General features: G+C 38.9%; 1 protein-coding gene across 3 annotated transcripts in view; it reads left to right on the forward strand.

Annotated features, from left to right (window-relative positions):
• Xpa (XPA, DNA damage recognition and repair factor) overlaps positions 1-19966 on the forward strand; it is a 23486-nt gene extending 3520 nt beyond the window's left edge. For 2 of the 3 annotated variants that reach the window (XM_023565403.2, XM_063225079.1), the window contains exons 2-6: positions 1346-1456; positions 4167-4272; positions 6814-6979; positions 8961-9078; positions 17525-19966. In XM_023565403.2, coding sequence (XP_023421171.2) covers positions 1346-1456; positions 4167-4272; positions 6814-6979; positions 8961-9078; positions 17525-17673 — 650 coding nt within the window. In that variant the 3' untranslated portion in view covers positions 17674-19966. Of the gene's footprint in view, positions 1-1345; positions 1457-4166; positions 4273-6813; positions 6980-8960; positions 9079-11741; positions 11978-17524 lie in introns of all 3 variants that reach the window. The other variant, XR_010039448.1, reaches the window with a different exon arrangement.
• The last annotated feature ends 1380 nt before the right edge of the window (positions 19967-21346 follow it).

Here is a 21346-nt window from a genome sequence, read left to right on the forward strand (position 1 = left end):
GGAGCTTTCAGTGATAACAAACAGCCTGCTGTGGCACGCATGCCATAGATTTGCCACCAGTGGTCCAGGGGCTTTGTTGTTCTACCTTTCACATTGAGGACTATGATCCATTTTAAAGGTTTTTTAAAATGAGTGTGTTTTATATGAGGTTGATTCGAAGTTCATTTATTGAAAAGACTGTCTTTTTAAAATTATATTTTAGTGGCACCTTCATTATAAATCTTGATACCACTTATTAAAAAGATTATCTTTTTCCCACTGAATTGCTTTGGAGCCTTGTATACATAATAATTATATGTCTATTTCAGACTTTCTGTTCTGTTCCATTGGTCTGTTTATCTTTGTGCCAATGCTTCTGCATCTTAAGGTTTAAAGTAAGACTTAAAGTAAGTCTGGTTATATAAATATTCCTGTTTTATGCTGCTTTAAGTTCTGTTTACATATAAATGTTGGAATCAAATCATCATCCCCTCTCCCATGTTAATGCCCTACTTCTGGGGATTTGGCTAGGATCACCTTGACTCTTTATATAGGGGATTTAGGGGAGAATTGATGTTTTTATAATACATCAAGACTTTAACTCCATATGTGGTATATTTATCCATTAGGTTAGTATTCTGAGATTTTCAGTATAGAGGTTTTATACAGCTCTTCTGAGGTCATTGTTAGCTGTTACTTCTAATTGTAGATTCCTGTGGATATTTTATACACATAGTCACATTTTTCTGCACGTGAATACCATTTTACTTCTTTCTTTCCATCTTTGCTTTTTTTGGTTTTCTTGCCATGTTGCACTAGCAGGGACCTTCAGTATAGGGTTGGATACAAGCGATGATGTTGGTATCTTTGTTACCTAGTTACTTTCTCATCACTGAGCTATAATACCTAACACCCAGGGATAATTTGGCTCACATTTTGTAGAGGTTTCAGTAATCTGCTGGTTCCCAGGCAGAATGGCATGACAGGGGTATGGCAGAGGCAAGGTACCTTCATGGCATGTGACAGGAAACAGAGAGGGATCTAAGGAGAAAAGAAGGAGCTGTACCTTTCATGTCATGCCACAGTGACCCACCTCCTGCGAGCCGGCTTAACCTCCCAGCATCACACTTAGCTGTGAATTCATCAGTGAGGGATCCTCTGATGAGTACCACATTCCTCTAGTCTAGTCACCTCCCCAAAGATCTACCTATGGGGGCATGAGGTTCTGGGAGAGGCATGTAGATTTAAAGGTAACACTTGTCCTATTCAATAGGTGATAAATCGGAAGAAGTTGTTTATGCATAAAAGAACATGTGGATTTACCTAGTTTAGTTGGTGACCACCTCTATTTACTTTTATTTACTAGGGATGACAAACGTAAAAGCGCCCCCCAAAATAATTGACACAAAAGGGGGCTTCATTTTGGAAGAGGAAGAAGAAGAAGAACATAAAGTTGGAAACATTGTTCATCAACCAGGTAAACTGTCAGTGTTTCAGAAAATGAGTGTCTAGATTGGTTATTTTATGTAATGTGCATAATTCTTTGAAAGTTGATGTTAAAATAACACCACAATTACTGTCACCAGGAAGTAAATTAACTTTGTAAGAGTGATAATGTTCGGTGGTTTTGTTAGTAAATTAAAGGAAAAAAATCAATGGAAATGCCCTTACATAGGGAAATGATTATTTCACTTTCAATGTTGATAGTCTCTGTTGTTTTATAATAGTTAGGACAGCAAATATATTAAAGGATAGAATAAATACTCGAAATTATCTTGATAAACTCAGGCATACTCAGGGTCCCAGCTGCTCCAGAGACAAGACAGGAGGTGACTAGCCTGTGTAATATGGTGAGACCCATCTCACAAGCAAAAAGAAACAAAGAAATTATGTGGATTACCTGAAATGAGGAGCCGGAATCCCAAGAGATAAAATTTAAGGCATTTTTTGATTTACATTTGAAGGAAAAAAAAGTGTACAAAATAGAAGATAGTGAGACCTGGGTTAAAAAGAAAGATACCTGTTATGTAAAGTTAATGCCTCGGTAAGTCAGTTATATATGGGTTATGGTAAAAATATAAATGTGAATATTAAATTAAAACACTATGGTAAGAGACACATTGCCAGTAATCTCCCTCGAAGTCCTCCCCTCTCCTCACCTCCCCCCTCCCCCATCATTCTTGCTGTGTTGAAGCAGCTGTGGAGGTCCTGGGTAGTGACTGCCTTTAGCTGCACGGTTGGAGCTGTTTTGATGGCCTTTGTTGATTCTAAACATCTCCCTTTATTGGTATTTTGACTTTGCGGAAGAGTCAGAAGTTTTAGAAGTTTCACAGTGCCAGGTACATGAGGGCATGCCACGTTTTGGGGTTGTTTTTGGATTTTTTTGTCTTTCTGAGACAGGGTCTCACTATGCAGTTCAGGCTGGCCTTGAACTCACAATGATCCTCCTGCCTCAGCTTCCGGAGTGCAGGGATTACAGGTGTGCACCACCACGCCTCAGAGTGAATGCTAGAAATAATCATTGGGTAGGCTGAGGCAGGAGGATTGCAAGTTTGAGTCCAGCTTGAGCAGTTTAGTGAGACCTTATCTCAAAAAAACAAGGGAGTGGTGGGATATTGAGCAGTGTTCTTGTTTTGGAGGTAAGTAGAGGCAGGAAGTGATAGGAACATAGAGGAGAGTGAAGAGGTGTCAGCTCCTTTCTTCTCACTGGACTTTAAGGCAGTTCTTAAGGTTGGGGCCTCACAGCAGCAGCCATCCTACAGCAGTGATGGTGACCCTTTAGGAGCTTTAATTGTAACAAATAAGCCCTGTGTGGCACACAGGGTGTAGGTTCACCACCACTGTCCTAAAGTGACATTTAGACGAGCCAGAACTAATTCTTGGAGGATTAAGGTCCTCGCAAGGCTTTTCGAGTGCATTTTTAAAAAGTTTTTACCCTGCCTAGAGAAGTTTCTGTGCTAGGTGTTGAGGGTACAGACCTAAATAGGAGTTTATAATCCAGTTTGAAACTACAGGAAGAGGGAAATTTTGCTCTGTTAGTACAGGGTAGGATGTAATTTCTTTCTTTCTTTCTTTCTTTCTTTCTTTCTTTCTTTCCTCTTTCTTTCTGTGACAAGGTCTTGCTGTGCAGTTCAGGCTGGCCTTGAGCTCACTTTCTAGCCCAAGCTGATCTCGAACTTGCAATGATCCTCCTGTCTCAGCCTCCCAAGTTCTGAGATTATAGGTGTGAGCAACCATGCCATTTTTAATAATTTTCCCATTTAGAAGTGAATTCTGTATTGATTCTTTTCTGTTGCCTTGTTCTTGTTACCTGCTGGCAGCTTGTCTCCGCTGTTATAAGCAGATTCCTTTCCTCTCTCCTACTTCAGGTCTGATGTGAAGTACTCTCAAGATTATAGTAAGCAGAATGATGATCCTCAAAGGTGTCCACAGCCTAATCCCTGAAGACTTGTAAATATTATTAATTAGAGCAACAGGGACTTTGCAAATGCTGTTAAAGACCTGGAGAAGGGAGCTTATCCTGGATAATCCACATGGTTAGAGAAGGAGTGAGCGATGTGATGAGAGAAATGCTGTTGCTGGCTTTGGAGGTGGAGAAGGAAGTCTTGGGTCAGAGAAATGAAGGTGTCTCTGGGAGCTGGAAACGTGTTCTCCTGGTCTTCAGAAGGGGACGCATCCCTACACATACCTTGATTTCGACCCACTGAGCCCATCAGACTGCTAAACCAAGATGACTGATTAATTGATTAATTAATGTTTGTCTTTTTGAGACAAGGTCCGCTTTACAGTCCAGACTGGCCTTGAGCTCACTTTGTAGCTCAGCCTGGTCTGAAACTTGAAACAGTCTTCCTACCTCAGCCTCCCAAGTGCTGGGATTACATAAATTTGTTATTTTAAACCACTCCAGTTGTGATCATTTCTTACAGCAGCAGTATAACACTTAACACTAGTATTGTGCATGTGGCTGGGGTTCGGAAATACTCGCCGCATTGATAGTTCTCTTTTTCTCTCATGTTGCTTTATTTTTCTCTTAGGGATTATTTTTAGACATAACATTATTTTGTCTCTTACTTAAAGATACTTGTGTCTGGTGTAAAATACACAATGATAAGCCAGTAAAATAGAGGAAGGTACATTGTTCTAGTCACAAAAAAAGAAATTTAAGAAATTTATCTTTCACTTTTTAGGACCTGTTATGGAATTTGATTACACAATATGTGAAGAATGCGGGAAAGAATTTATGGATTCCTACCTTATGAATCACTTTGATTTGGCAACTTGTGATAACTGCAGGTACTTAATTATTTTCAGATGATGTTCTTAATTACTAAAACTTAATGTTTATATGTAAATGTAAGGCAAAACCGTGATTGCATATGTTTGGATTTGATATTTTCTTACGTTCTTATGATTTTTATTTTAAATGTTTCCTAAAATTTCTCTGGTCTCCATTCTGCCGAAGAAACACAGGAAGCCTGTGCTTATCAAAGTTTATGATATGACCCATAAAACAGAAAGAGGTCCCTGGTTCTGCCATAGCAATTTCCTTTTCCTTTCTGTTGCCCTGGGTCTCCCCCACAACCCCATCTCTCAGTAGTTGATTCCTAACTCTTGTCTTCCCAGGCCTAAGGATTCTCCTGTTGGGCCAGGGATTTAGCTCAGAGGTATGAGTGCCTGCCTGGCAAGTGCTAGGTTGCAAGTTTGATCCCTGGTACCAAAAAAAAAAAAAAAAAAAAAAAAAAAAAGGATCCTCCTGTTTTTTACTTCTTATCCCAGGGCGTAGGGACCTTCGTCAGAAGATGGGGTCTCTAGTGAGGAGAGGGGAGCTCAGAACACTCTTGTCACCTTTTGTTTCCCTCATAAAGAGAATAAGTGGGGGAAATCATAGTCTTCTGTTCATTCTTTTTCTTTACCTTCATCCTCTTTAGACATCAGCCCAGAATCCTCCTTCTCATTCCATGTGGTTCTCCTATTCCTAATGTTTATTTCACTTCTTGTATTTGCACATTTCACACATTGCTTTTGTTAAACATAACATGGAACATGGAAACATAACATGGAACAGGCACCCACTGTTTCCTTTGAAGATTAGGATTTTAATAGAGTAGTCTCCATGTCATCTCCCTTCATTTGTACTTTTCAGTTATTTAGGCTTTTTGTTTGTTTGTTTATTTATTTTTGTGTTTTTGAGACAGGGTTTCACTATGTAGTCCAGGCTGGCCTCAAACTTGCAGTGATCTTGCTGCCTCAGTATCCTGAATGCTGGGATTACAGGCTTGAGCCACCACACCTGACCTTACTTGGCTTTTGTAAGATTAGTCCCAGCCTTCAGTAGGTTTCTGATATCTTTCCTTTCCTCCTGACTTGTGTTAGTGTCCTCTTTAGTGTTCGTAAAGGTTGGCTTTGTTCATTGGCCACAACTCTACTGTTCTTTATGTAATTCCACGTCCGTGGAACTCGTGTTCAAGCCATAGCCTGAATCCGTCCACTTCTCACCTCCCTCCTTTGTTAGGCTAAGTCACCATTGCTGGATCCACGGCAGTGTTCTCTGTCCACCCTCCCCGCTTTTTACTCTGGAGTCTCCTCTCCATTCAGCAGTTTGCTCAAGATTTTGTAAGTGCTTTCTGACTGCCCACAAGGCCTCTGTGTGTCTGCCTTTCCTTGCACCACTAACCGTTGTTTGATGTCTGGTTACCCCAGCTCTTTGTGAGCTCTGCCCCTCTAGCCTCTGCAGAGGGTCCTCCTGCCAGGAAGGTTTTCTGTTGCTGTTCAGACTTCTTCAGGCCTCTGATTACTCTCATCTCAGAACCTTTCTCTTCCTTCACTGAGCTCTATATTCTTGAAGAAATTTGACCTATCATAATTTTTGTTTATTGGCTGTCTTCTAATTAGCATGAAACCCTCATTAAATTAAGGCTTGATTTAGTCCTCATTAAAAACAAGGCTGTATTCTGAATGCTTTGAATAGAACCTGACACACAGATGGAGAGCAAATGGGTGAGAAGAATTGGGTAATGACTGTGTCTCCATTTTAACCTAGCTGTTGAGAACACTTCAGAGGTAGCTGGAAACTCATCTGTGTTAAGGAGATTGGCGCTTACAAGTAGTGTTGGTTACTTTTGTCTCATTGCTGAGACAAAATACCTGATAACCAAAATGAAAGAAGGCAAGGTTTATTTTAAAGCTCAGTTTGTGGTGGTTTTAGTGTGTAAACTCAGCTGGCTCCAAGGCAGGGTGGCATGGCATAGGGGCAGCCGTTCGTAGCAGCTGCAAGTATCGAAGGTGACAAGAGCAAAAAGGGGAAAGTACAAGTCCTTTCCTCCGGTATATTGTATGCCGGCTACCTGCTCCTGGGCAGGGACAGACTCACCACCAATCCCAGCAATAGACTGACTCAGCCACCTTTGAAAGGCCCGCTCCACCATGACTCCATGAGGCTTTGGGGGACAGCCAAACACAGACTATGGCACAAGTTTATATTCCTCATTTCTTGCCCATCTTTCCCTCCTCCTTTAATATACATTTTCTTTCTCTTTGAGTCATTGCTCTTATTTATATTTTCTCTCCTAAGTCATTTCAAATTCCTTCAGAAATAAGAGAGACTTACAAGAAATTCTTGAAGCATTAAACCCATGGATCTTTTAGTAATTTAACCTCTTAGAATAAAAGATAAAAGCACTTTTCTTTAGAATTTTTATGCTACTAATTTGAACACAACAGTTGTAGCCAGGAGAAGGTATTTATATCTCATTGAGAATTTTATGCCTTATGGTTACTGTTTGAAAGCTTAGTTTGTTTAAAATAACTAATATAATGGACTTCCTGTCTTTTCAGAGATCCTGATGAGAAACATAAGCTTATTACCAAAACAGAAGCAAAGCAAGAATACCTTCTAAAAGACTGTGATTTAGAAAAAAGAGAACCAGCTCTTAAATTTATTGTGAAGAAGAATCCTCATCATTCCCAGTGGGGAGATATGAAACTCTACTTAAAACTGCAGGTCTCTAATAAGTTGTATTCATGAACTTTAGACTCTGACCTAGGTGAATTTTTTTTTTTTTTTTTTGAGTACTGGGTATTGAACTCACAATCTCATGCTTGGCAGCCAGGTGCTTATGCCAGTGAGTCAAATCCTCAGCCCTCAGGTGAATTTTTCATCATATATTAGTTATAATTAGTTTCGTATTTGCTTACAGACAGTGAAAATGATTCTTTCCCTCTTTTTTGCACATGTGTTATAGTCATATGGAATGACATTTCATCACACAGTGTTTTCTCATTTTGCCTTTTGCTGTGATGCTTTGAGACAAATACGTTGCTGGTCGGTGGTGCTAGGAATACGGTGCTGAAACTAAAAAAGTTTAGAATAGTTAGATGTTATTTCCCCTTTTCCCTCCCCCCTTTCAACCAACTAACAAAAAGTACACTCCCCAGAACAAAAGAAATCCTTAAGAATACTTAAATTTCAGAAATTTCACAAACACCTTAAATCCATATTCTGGGAAATACCATCTGGAATGTCATTAAACATCTGTGCAACTCCGAGAACAACTGTCCTTTCCACAAATAAGTTACAGGTGTGCCAAGACAGTTACCACGTAGTGATTCCAGGGACTTGTAAGACTTGAGGCCATCCTGGAAAATGTAGCAAGACCCTGTTTCAAAATAGAAAATAAAAAGGCTGGGGAATATAGCTCTTGGTTGAATCCTCAAGACTGAAGGGAAAAAAATAAAACATTCATCATTTGTTTTCTGTACCATTAAACATGAGTATAGAACTAACTGCTAATTAAGCAACTCAGGTTTTCTGGTCACTTAGTGTTTTTTTATGTTTATTAAAGCAGCACCATTAGATTTCATTACAGTTTTGTCATACACTAGATCATGTTTATGTGTACATAAGAAGGAAAATGCAAGGCAAAAAGATTGTTTTTCTTAGACTTTTTACATTCAGTCCAGTTCTTCTAATCCTTGTTTTGACTCACATTAAAGTGCCTTAAACACATCGATAATACAACATTTGCTAAATTGTGGAAAGTGTGATGTCTTAGAATTGGTGAAATACGGGTATGTCACTTTATGTTGAGCTTGAGTTTGGGGGCTGGAGATACAGCTCAGTAGCACAGTGCCTGCCTGGCAAGCATGAGGTTGTGAATTCCATTCCTGGCACCAAAAAAGAGAGAAACTTGAGTGTGGCTATACTGATTGATATTTTGATTCCCTTAACTTATCATGAGAAATGCTGGGCATGGTGGCACATGCTTGTAATCCCAGCACTTGAGAGGCTGAGGCGGGAGGATTGATGCCAGTTGAGAGCAGCCTGGGATACAAAGTGAGCTTAAGGCCAGCCTGAACTACACAGTGAAACCCTGCCTCAAAAAAAAAAAAAAAAAAAAAAAAAAAAAAAAAATCACGAGAAGTATTCTTATTGTGTGACTATTTTCTTAGAAAGAGTAAAGGTATATAATCCAAAACTAAAATGAAGACTTTTCAGGCCACTTAGGTACCAAAGTGTGGTTTTTAAAATTCATATTCTGTAGATCAGAAGTTAGTGAAGTGAATGGAAACCATTGTTGATCCAGGAGGAAATGAGAAATAGTAGTAACAGGTAGTTTCCTTAGTTGGAGAATTTTGGAGATGACCTTGTATTTGGGTCTGATGTGGCTAATGTGTCAACAGCTTCTTGGGGAGCCTCAGAATTCATCAAACTTAGTGACCCTGTTTCCTTTTATGAATCCTTCTGTGCTGAGACAACTGTATGGTCAGAGGACAACTTTTCTATACTGCACACTAATCCAGCAACTACTGCAAGTTGCTAGCTTGAGATAAACATGTTATCAGAGTTATTTCCTATTAATATTTTAAATCCTTTAAACTTAAAATAAGTACATATTTATACTTGAATTAAATCATCCTGTGGGTCTGATAATAATAATATTTTGCAACTCTGACTTGTAACTGAAATACATACTGTGTTGTAGATTGTGAAGAGGTCTCTTGAAGTGTGGGGCAGTGAGGAAGCACTAGAAGAAGCAAAGGAAGTGAGACAAGAAAACCGAGAAAAAATGAAACAGAAGAAGTTTGATAAAAAAGTAAAAGGTAAGGATGAAGGATTGTGTTTTACCACTTAGCAAAAAGCCCTTGGCTAGATTCTTTCTCATTGAAGATGTAATGTGACCATTGGGTTGAAAGGTAGTGTTTTTCCTAGGTTGGAAATAAAATGACCTAAATGTGTCCTCAGTAGGTGGGGTTTGAGGCTCCTAGTCCAGGCCTCCCAATACAGCTCTAAATCAGTGTGTAAACCAGGTGTGGCGGCACACTCCTCTAAGCCAGAACTTGGGAGGCTGAGGCAGAAGAATCACTGCAAGCTGAGGCTAGCGTGGGCTACAGTGAGTTTAAAACCAGCCTGAACTACAGGGTGAAATGATGAAACTGTCTTTAAAAAAAAAAAAAGAGAATGTGAGCCACATTTACATCTAGGAATAGTGTTAGGCCAACATCAACAGTGGTTCCTTAGTCAAGGAGTTGCTGTCAGTTAGATTTTACATAGGACCAGTACTGTTTTTTTTTTTTTAAACAGATACTTACAAAACTCTCTAGTTGATTAAAATGAAAAACACTGCACCCAAAGTCCTACCTAATTTAGCAGCTAGAGGAAACTTCCATGTCAGCTCGTCTGATCACTTTCATTTTACATATGACTAAAAGACCCAGAGAGGTGGGGTGGCATGTTACACAGTTGGGGCTGGAGCCAGGCTTTCTGATCAGAAGTCTTCATTTGTGCAGTCATCGATCTGTCCATGCACCTGTCTCTGCACGCAGTTCTCCATTCCCTTGTTTATCTCTGCATTCATCTGACCGTGCTTCCATCCACATCTACCTTTCCATCCATCCACGCATCTGTTACTGACTTGTGCCAGGCACTGTGCTAACAAAAATGCTGGTGTCGCCATCTGTCAAGAGAAACTCGGATTGTACTGAAGCATGATGGGCACTGTGGTAGTGTTGAACGCAGAAGTGCAGAGGACTCTTCCTCCTCCGGAACAGAAGCTCAGAGAGTCCTAAATGTTTTGTTTGTTTGTTTGTCTTTTATTTTTGAGACAGCTTCTCACTATATAGTTGAGGCTGCCCTGAACTCACTATGGAGCCCAGACTGGCCGGCAACTCGTGGTGGTCCTTCTACCTCAGCCTCCTGGGTGCAGGAATCATGGTGTGTACCACCACACCTGCCATTTTTTTTTCTCTTTACAAAGTCTTTGTAAGACATGAGACAGAAAAAGCTTTGATATCCCCTAAAGTTGATATCAGTGGGTGCTATTAAAAACACTATTTACAAAACAGCAAATTTGATCAGGAAGGAAGAGAAGATATACCTGTACACGAAATTATATAGTCACTTTTCAGAGTTATTCTTGTTATTGTCATATTTTGAAATGCTTTTATAAAAATGATAGCATTATTAGTCATTTATGAGGTTAATCAAGACAGATAATCTTATATGAAACATTTATCATTATATAAACCATAGTTACTTTCCAATTCCTGAATCAGAAAGTAAGTACACTTCTGTGGCTTTGTGAAGAGAATTCCTATAGTCAAGCTATGACATAAAAAGAGCATTTCATTTAAAAATATTCCCAAAATTAGCCATCGTTGTGCCATAGTATTTATAGAAATCCACTAGGAACCAAATGGAAGAATTTGGAAAAGTTTGTTAAAAATTAGGCCTTTTCTTTCATTTTTGTCGGGCTCTAAAACCAACCTTTCTTCTCTGCTGACGGTGGGGACTGCTACTGATAAAGGGTAAAGAAGGTAATAAAAGGCATAGGAAGGGTCTGAAGCGGAGGACATGGAGGTTAGGCTGGGCTTTCTGTTAACTCAGCTACTTGAAGCCTTCTCAGTTCTTTCCTCTCTTCTACAGAGCCTCCTTAGACTGCTCTTTAGAGGATATTTTGATTTCGATAATAACAAATGGATAAAAGCATAAGTATTAACTAGAAACATGTCTACAAAGTAATGAAAAAAAATTTTAAAGGGGTATGTGTATTTTTTTTACCCTAATTCTGTGATTTACTCAAGATGTCATTTAATGGTAACTCAGTTCTTGTAACTTGTCTAACACAAAAACATTATGGAATCCATTCTATCTCATGCTTTTTTCTATAGAGATTCAATATATATATTAAATATTAGTGTGAATAGAACTTTTAAAACAGACTTACACAGTTGTCATGGGAATTTGTGTGTGTGCGCGCATGTGTGCATTGTGGGTATCAAACCTTGGGCCTTTGCACATTCAGGGCAAGGATTCTACCACTGAGCCACATTGCCAGCCCTATCATGGGAATTTTAAATAAATAAACTTGAACACAATTGGCTTTTCCCTCATTATATTAAATAGCTGCTGTTAATCACCCCCTGAACTTTTACAGATTTTCATTACCCTTGGGTTCAGATTCATCCTGAAGTCTTTCATGAAGTTAGACCCGTAGAATTTTTCCTGAATTTTAGTTCATTTCTTATTTAAAGAAAGCATGCCTTTTGGGGAAACTCATCAAAGTGGTTATGTAAGTGATTCATTTTCCAAGACTACAAAAACAAATGTTTCCCTGTTTTTTGGGTTTTCTTTTCATTTTTGGATACCATTGGATTCGGTCTCTCTGGGTTTGTGACTGTGACTTGGTGTCTTCTGCTGTGCAGTGTGTGGAGAGGTCAATGTGATGCCTTCTTTAATTATGGCTTCTCTCGTTGATTCACTTTAGAGGTTGGTGGATGCTCCTTCCTCCTGACTAGGCCACAGAGGGCTCTCAGTGGAGCAGACGCTAGCGATAGAAGCGAGGCGCTGACTGTGCAGTTTGCTCAGACGGCTCAGAGCAGAGAGGAATAGGACCAATTCTTAAAGGTTTTTTAGTCGGAAAGGAATTGGGACCTGACTCCTCTTGGTCTTCTGATTTTGATCCACAAACAACCTGACAAAAGTTTACTTCTTTATGGGAAGGTAAGAGGTTACATTTATCTACTTTTAGAATATGATCTACTTTAGCAGTTTAAGATGAGCTTACTATCAAAAAGTTTAAATAGTATGTGCATATAAACAGGCAGTGTGTGTCGTGAATCCAAGAAGGCCGACATGGAAGTGGTAGGGTCTGTACCGCTCAGTTTATCTCAGTTAAAAAAGCAGTATGCCTTGGCCTGCATATTTGAGGGGAACCTTGTGTTGCCACAGTTGCGCAGTGTGCTGTGTGTTTGCATTAACTCCTTTCCACGGATAAGGTCGATGAAGATTTTCATCCAGATTACACTGAGCTTCCTCTTAGTAACAACAGAGGTCACCCTTCTGAAGGAAGGAAAGTAAACTCATTTGCAGTGTTCTTATGCACCCCGAGAGGGAGATGGGTGAGAAAAATCCCACCTTGAGGTTCCTTCTAAGTTTGTGGACACTACATACTGGGCCTGTGGTTTTGTTTTGGGGCTTCTCTCAGGAGTTTGAGGGACACTGTTTCCTGTTACCCTGCTTTTGTTTGTGGAGGACAAAGGAAGACCCAAGCTTTGTGTTTATATAAGCATCATTTGGTTTCTTTGCATATGGTCTCTTGCAAAATTGATATTAAAGTCAGATTTCAAGGTGGTACAGTATTTTCACTTAAAATGTTACATAGAGGACAGAGGGGTAAATCTGTTTGAGTAAAAGTGTAGGCAATCCCTGAGGATGTCAGTACTGACTGGATCATGAACGTTTTCTTTTATTTGCGGTGGTTTCTAGGCACTGGCTTTCTGTGTTGTGACATTCTGGGCTGGGGGACCAGAAGGCTATACCCTAGTGGGCTGCTCTGTTCTCCAGCCTCTCTGGAGGATGTGCACCTGCCCGGGTCCCCAGGTCCCAAGGCTGCTCAGACCTTCCCACTCTTGTGTCATCTTGCCTTTATAGTTTTCTTAGTCTTAGTAGCAGTGTTGATTTCTCTTTTCCTAAGTTATTAAATGAGTGCAAAAAACCTACTAGTGTTTATTTTTAAAAATTTTTATCAGATGTTAAAAAATATTTATCAGATGTTGACATTTTGCTTTACTTCATAAACTCCTGCTGATCCACTTCAGTTATTTGCAGGCACTGTGATTCTTTAAATCCTTCAGCACACTTCTCAACAATGGCATTCTTTTTCATAACTCAGATAGTGTCACACTCAGGAATTTAACAGTAGTGGAAAGCAGTTGTCTGGTCCATACTTGATATTTAACACTCCCCAGTTGTTTCAGTGTCCTTTATAGCCTTTAAGCTGCTGGATCCAGGAACCAACAAGGAAAAATATTAGCAGTCCTGTAGTATTTCAGGCACTGGTGCTGGGTCCAGGCCTGCTGGGTCCAGGCACCGTGAGCCTGCATCTGGATTTTGGAGTGTGTTTGGTCACAATGGACTGCTCCTGGCAGGAATGCCTCCTCCGTGGTAGTCCTAGTGCACTACAGCTGCTGTCAGTTCTCCTTGAAGCAGGGACGGACAGCTGGTTGGCATGAGTACAGTGGTGTCTGCTAGATTTCCTTAATGTAAGAATATCTTTTTCCTTCCTAATTAAATTTTTAAAAACCCAACATGACATGAACACTTCATCCCTTATATTTTAATATAAGGCAGAGTCTCACCTGAATCATTTTATTAGGGTAGATATAAATGGCAATTTTTCTGTTTCTGTCATTCTTTTTTTTGGAACTCAGGACCTTGCACTTACCAGACAAGCACTTGAGCCACTGAGCCAAGTCCCCAGAGAGCTCACCTGTCTCTGTCATTCTTGCACAATTATTATTTGGTTTCTTTCGCAGAGAAGAGCTTTTCCTCAGACCTTTAAAAAAATTTTTTTAACAGTTATTTGAATTAACAGATTTTAAAGTACTGCAGTTCATTGCTGTTATTACTTGATACTCAATCTGTCCAAAGTTTGGTCAGTGAAATCCCCATTAGGCCAGTTTCTTTTTCCTAAACTTTGTTATTTGGAAAAAACCAGATTTACAGAAAATTGCTAGGATACTAAGAGCGAGGGCCACCTGTGCCTCCCCCTAACCTCAGTGGATCCATGATTTACCATTTTGTGCCATCTGCATCTTTTGCATGCTTTTTCTACACATGCTTTTTTCTAAACCACTTAAAATTGTGTCACCGTCCTTTACCCATTTTCTAAATGCTTCAAGAGTAATTGTGTATGTCACCACCCTTACAGGTACTGCAGTATGTACTTCCCAATAGTAGTGCTTTTTTTAAATTCAAAAATTTTAGGAGTAGCTCTTAATATAACATTTCATTGTTTAGCAAATTTAAGTTTTTAAAAATTTAATCAGCCATCCATATTTTAGTTTTGTTTGTTGACTCAATAATGCAATTTTAGTATGTTCGTTTTAGAAAAGGAGCCAGTCTAGGATGAGATACTGACTTAGGTGCCAAGTCTCTGTGAACTCTGTTCTGGATTTTCAGTCCTAGTCTTCTATACAGGGACATTTTTGAAGAAATCTCTTTCCTTCCCCTACCCTGTCTTTTCAGAAATAGCATTTCATACTTGGAGCTTTTTTGCCATTTCTTGCTGGTTGAATCCTGGGTGTGTATGCATTTCAAGACAGGGATATGTGATTTGTATTAGTGCCTCACATCTGGAAGCACATTGTATCTTGCTTTCAATGGTAGTGAATCTGATCTTTTGATATGCAAAAATAAATTGCAAACATCCTGTTTCTACTTAACATTTTCCCACCAGATTAGAATCTTTCTCTTGATGGATCCAGGTGGAATCAGTCTTTAGTATGATGGTTACAGAATTGGTTTTCTGCCCCCAATACTCTCCTCATATTTACCTAGTAGTGGATCAGCACTCTACAGCATCTTTTCCTCCATGTATTTATTGGTATACATTCATTACTTTTTCATTCTTTGGTTAGTTTCTGTTCTTATTTTGGTGCTCAAATGACCTCATATTTGGCCATATGGAAATCTCTTTAAACCAGCCCTTGTGTCCTTTGTCATGTTATTTCTTGAGCACTGCCTTGTTTTCTGACATGAAATCCATACCTACGTTTGTGTCTGCTTCTCTGTGTGTATATACGTGTGTAATTAATTACGAATTAAAACTTTTTATCTATAATTCTCTTCTTGGACATAAGAAACCCAGCTGCCATTATCCTACTGTAGTAACTTGATGAATGTGTGTATGATGAATTTCCCATCACCATTGCTGCCTTTCCTGAAGGGATCCGTTCTTTCTGTTGGGGCTCCCTGCATCCTGTATGGATGCCTAGCTCATTATGCATATGCAGATAGTCCAGAAAATGTCTGACATATTTGATCCCAAGCATTTTGGGAAATGGATACTCAACTTGTACTTCTTCCTTTTTAGCACAAGGTTTTTCCAGGAATGGCTAGTAATACATGTGAATGGCTAGTTTATACTTGTGATTATATAGAGCTTGACAGACTAACTACAAGTGGAAAGAAGAAACTCAGTTACTGTAAAACCTTAGGTTTAGTTAAGGCTAGAAAGCTAAGTTTTTGCTGTATTCTTTTAGTGTTAAGCAAATTTTTCTTTCTTACCTTTCCACTCAAATACACATAATCAATTTGGCAGAGATGTTAGTATGATTAGGATGCAATTAAGTATGGAGGAGCTTTGTCAGTGAGGGTATCACAAGGGAAGTTACCAGGATGCCTTTCATCAGACAAAGTAGAAAAGCAGCCATTAGAACTCAAACAGGAAATGTCTTCCTACATTATCTCAAACCAGGAGGCCTCTGCAGTGCTGGTCAGCATCCCTTAGTTTTTACTTACAAAATATCCTAAGGAAAAATAAAACGAAGAGAACAGCATTTAAGATGCATCCAGAAAAACTGGAATTCTTCACAATGAGAGAATAAATTAAAAAAATCACCATGTTTGGAGGAACAAAGATCAGTTTAGAGAAGATTCTAAATACACACGAGGATTTGGAAGAACTTGATGTTTTTCCCAGGGTGGAAACTGTAGAATCCTACACATTGAAAATAATATGAAAGAAAGTACATTTTATACACGGGGTGAAAAAGGCAGTACAGCTTGGTAAAGAATGTGGTCCCATGGCTGGGAATATACCTCAGTGGCACAAGTGCCTGCCTGGCAAGCAAAAGGTCCTGAGTTCAATTCCCAGTACAAAAAGAAAAGAAAGTGGACCTAGCCTACACGATCTCTGCCGGCAACAAGCTGCTTGACCTAGGAGAGTTTATAGCTTCTTTACTGTGGTTTTCTCATCTGTCAAACCAGGGTTATAGTTGTACTTATTTCAAGGTTGAGGATTAAATACACTTTAAGTGCTTAGAAATATGCCTGGTGCATACCTCTTTGCTTTTATCCTCGATATATTCAGCCAAAAAAAAAAACAAAGATCCAAGTAGTATCTTGGTATTTTGTTGTTTGTGTTGGTGGTACTGGGGATTAAACTCAGAGACTCCTCACTGAGCTACATTCCCAGCCCTTCTGTGTTTTTCATTTTCAGAAGAGGTCTTGCTAAGTCCCCAAGGCTGGGCTTGAATTTACAGTCTGCTTGCCTTACCTCCTCAGAGTGCTGGGATTGCAAGTATGTAGCACCATGCTCAGCTCCAAGGAGTATTTTGACACTACCATAAATCTATAAGGGATTAAGGAAAAGGTGTGATTACTTGGTACACGCTGACTTTTCTGGTTTAGATTATGAAAGCTATCAGAACTCTTAGGTACTGCCACTATCAAAAATAGTCAGTTTTGTCGACTACCTGATGAGGACAGAAATGTAAAAAATTAGTGTTGTTTTTTCATTAGAAACAGAAATACCAATTATTTCCTCAGCTAATATGCACTGTGTACTTTCTAAATGTCATTGCCTTATGCTGCTTTTCAAAGCATCCAACAAATGTTTGTATAGAATGACATCAAAATATTGTAGCACAAACAGCTCCCAACATTAGAGTAAGATAAACTGGCTTCACGTACTATCTTTGTTCAGTTTTCCTGCCTGAAAAACAATGAAGTTAAACCTCTGCATTTCCTTCCTGTTAATATTCTGATTTTTTATTCTTTATAATGTAATAATTATTGACAACTCCTCTTCAAAAATAATTGTCCCATTTTATAAAATAACTTATTTAAGGTCAGTGGCACAAGCAGTTTTTAGGTGAGACTACATCAGCATATGGTGGTAGAGTTCTTGGCTTTCCAGTTTGCTCACTAGCAAACTTTGACTTGCTTCCTATCAGACGTGGCTCTGAACTTGTAAGTATGGAACTTAAAGATACTCCCTGTTCTCCTACCTCAGCCGATTCCCCTTTTCCTGATGTGGCACCCTGTTTTCTCTAGTGTGACACTTCTAATCCACATATCCATCTCTTAATCTCTCTAACAATGACTATTTCAGAGGCTGAGCAGGTGAGGTAGGAAAGTTTGTCTAGTTTGTGTGACCAACTTTGATTATGAAATTAAACAATGTATTGTTTAAATACATACATAAATATGAAAGCCTGAGGGGAATTTTGGATTTAACTGAAAATTTTTAATTTTTTTCCTCAGAATTGCGACGAGCGGTAAGAAGCAGTGTGTGGAAAAGAGGAACAACTGCTCATCAACACGAGTATGGACCAGAAGAAAACTTAGACGATGACATGTACCGCAAGACGTGTACTGTGTGCGGCCATGAGCTGACATATGAAAAAATGTGATGTTTAGTTCAGTCAGTTTTGAAACAGATTTTTATATTAAAAGAAATTTAGGTTGATCCTGTTCAAAGTCTACTACAAAGTAAGTAAGCTTCAATAGCAACTGTGGATATGGCTCAACAGCAAGTTTCAGTTACAGTCCAGCAGGCCTGGTAAGGCAGAGTGTCATGTCTCTGGGAGCTGAAAGGAAGGCAGATTCAAAAGCAGCAGAGCCACAAATTAAGGAGTAAGAAACCAAAATAAATTCTAGAGTGGGGTCAGAGGAAGAGCTTTCAATAAACGTCAGAGCTGACTGAACTGGACTCAGCCAAAAAAACAAACAGGGATGGCATTACATTACTGTATGAGAGTCTGAATAAAGATTTTTAGGGTCTTTGATCACAAAACCAGAAGGCAGTGGGAAGCTTCTGCTGGAAAGTGTCCCGACACTTAGTGAACCATAGGAATTTGATGTTTTCTGTACCGAGGGGCCTTCTACATTAATGACTGGACAATTCTCCCCACATGCTGAATGAAAATGGAAAACCACATTTTTCACAAATTAGTATCAGCTGATCAAAGGTTTTGAGTTTATCCTACTTCTAAGTGTCTTACAGGTATTCTCATTTAATCCTGGAAGGAAGAAAACTTGCTTCATGTTCAATAGGGAGGGAAGTGACACCTTAAACTGTACCCTGTCCTAGGTACAGGGATTAAGTTTAGTTTGTCAGATTTTCTCTGACTCTTCTCAAAAAGATTAGCAACCACCTGATTCTGATTACTGGACTTTCAGCATCATTTTAATAAAAGGTCAGGTTAGAATAAACTGGGTACTTTCAACTTGTAGTTTGACATAAATTCTTTCTTACCACAAACAGAATACAAAGCATATGCCTTTTCCCTCTTCTTTCCAAACCAGACTATACCCTTGAAGAAAGGCCAAAATCAGACCAAGTCAAACCAAGTAATTAGGCATTTGAGACTATTAACTGTTTTATGTATATAAATGCCCAACCCAGAAATTTTCACTGTATTCAAGTATTGATTTTTTAAATATATGCTATGCTAGAAATTATACCTGAGTAAAAACCGATTCTCAATGGGCTGCCAGTTTCTAGCCTTCTGATAACAAAATATGGAGTTCCATATCTCTCACTGTGCACTAAAGTAAAATTGAAATGCATCAAAGATCTAAATCTTAAAACAGAAACATTTAATCTGCTGGAAAAACAATACATAAAACTTTTAAAGACATAGGTGTAGACAAAGACTTCATGAATAAAAACCCCAATTATACAGGAAATACTACAAAAAAGCAACCACTGGGATCTCATCATATTAAGCTTTTGCATAGCAAAAGAAGCCACCAACAGAGTGAAAAGACAACCCCACAGAGTGGGGGAAAAACTTTTACCAGCTGTTCCTCAAAGGACTGATACCTGAAATATATAAAAATTCAAAAAAATCACACCCAAATTTAAAGACCCAATCCAAAAATAAGCATCTGAAATAGACACTTCTTAGATGAGGTACAAAAGGCAAATACATGAGAAAATGTTCAACATCAGTGGTCATCTGAAAAATGTTTTAATTGGTATTCCATCTTGCTCCAGAAGTGGCCATCATCAAGAAATCAACCAGTAACAAATGCTGGCAAGACTGTGGGAAAAAAGAAACCCTTCTCCACTGTTGAGAGGAATGAAAACTGGTAAAAACAGTGTGGAAATCAGGATGGAGAGTCCTCAAAAAACTTAAAACTAGAGGTTCCAATTGACCCAGTCTTTTCCCTTCTTGATATCGATCCAGAAAGAGTTAAAGGCGTTACACTACAGTGATACGCGCACACTGATGTTTATAGAAGCACAATCTGTAACAGCTAAGTCCTGGAAACAGCCCAGATGACCATCAACAAACAAATAAAGAAAATGGGGTAAATGAGATTTTTTTAAGTAAATGGAGACACCCCAAGACCACACTTCTATGTGAAATAAATTAGACACACGTTTAAATATTGCATTCTCTTGTGTGAGAAGCCAAATGGGTAAACAAGGACCAAAATGAGTAAATATTGGGAAGTAAGAAGAAAATGTTCAAAAGAGAAGGGGAACAGAGGAAAGGGGGGAAGAGAAAGGAAGGGGAGATGAGAAAGCAATATAATAAAAAAAATGGAAACAAAGCTTTTATAAAGGGAGGATTGAAGGAGCAGAGTGGAGGAAAAACAAAAACATCAAGATATATTATGTACAGGTACAAATTCCTTATGAATGTAATGTATATCAAGTGTACCAATAAAATAAATTTTTTTTGGTAGCAGGAATTGAACTCAGGACCTTGGCCTTGCCAGGCAGGTGCCTATGCCACTGAGCTATATCCCTGAACCTATTAAAATTAAATTTTAAAAAACAGAAAAAAAATCCTCATAATCTGTCTAATCAGAAAGCCAGAGACAAATCCAAATGAGGCCTGCTGCATACAGTTAACTGCCCAATAGTATTCAAAACTATCTTGGGGGCCAGGGACTCAGCTCAGCCCCGTAAGTGCCTGCCTGGCAAATACAAGGTTGAGTTCAATCCCTGGTACAAAAAACAAACAAATAAAAAAAAAAAACACCCCCAAACCAAACCAAAACCTATCTTGGATATGAGTGAAAGGAAAGGCAGAGGAATTGTCAGGTGGCACCTGACTAAAGGGATGTGACAAGTGAATGCAAAGTGAAGTCTTGCACTCAATCCTGGACTAGGAGGTATTAGTGGGGTAACTGGCAACATCGGAATAAAGGCTGGAGTTTGCTTTGTAGACATACTCATGTTAATCATCTGGCTTCAACTATGATATATCACGTAAGCATTCGGGGAAGCCAGATGAATGCATACATCTCTTCTCAACGTTTGCCACTTTTTTTAAATTTAAAATTATTCCAAAGTACAAGCTGAAAAGCCTTAACAAACTGAAGATCTTCCAAAAGACTCAACACCCAAAAACCAGCTCTGCCTGTAAGATCCCTCAGAGGAGTAATCACCTAAGTGTCCTAAATACCACCAATAAAGCAACCACCACAGGCAACTTACAAGCATCACCCCAGGAATTAAACTAAAAGAGAAAAATGAAATGACACTTAAGATGCAACCCCAAACATCCAGTTCACCAAGGACAAATCCAGGGGGGAATGAGGTGGGACAATCTGAAAGCCCCCCACCAGGTCTCTCCAAATAATAAAGCAATTCGATGAGGCTCCAGAAAAAATGAAATAAATAATTTTTCAGATAACTACAGAGATTATCAAAATACACACCATGCTTAGTGATGTTAGAGCAGACACAGACAAAAAATACACAAGCTTAAGCAATTCTGGAAGCATAACAGGAAACAAATGGAATCCATAAAGCAGATTCAAGCAGACATCCAGGAGAATACAAATTCCATTTGAAAGTATTTGAAGTAGATTAGGCCATAGGACAGGATCTCAGATACTGAAGACAGACTTGCAGTTAGCAACCAGAAAAAACATTTCTCAAACCTAGCAAGGGACCATGACAGATCAATCCAGCAGCAAATACATGAGATGAAGAATAACTTAAGATTTACTGGAGTCAATGAACAAGTAAGAGACACCACAAATGACATTAAAAACCTGTGCACAGACATCATGACAGAAAACTTTCCTGGTAGAGAAAACGAATGTGACATACATATAAGT

This window comes from Cavia porcellus, unplaced genomic scaffold (genome assembly GCF_034190915.1).
Source record: "Cavia porcellus strain 051 isolate PalLab524CR breed Dunkin Hartley unplaced genomic scaffold, mCavPor4.1 scaffold_1, whole genome shotgun sequence".
NCBI lineage: Eukaryota > Metazoa > Chordata > Mammalia > Rodentia > Caviidae > Cavia > Cavia porcellus.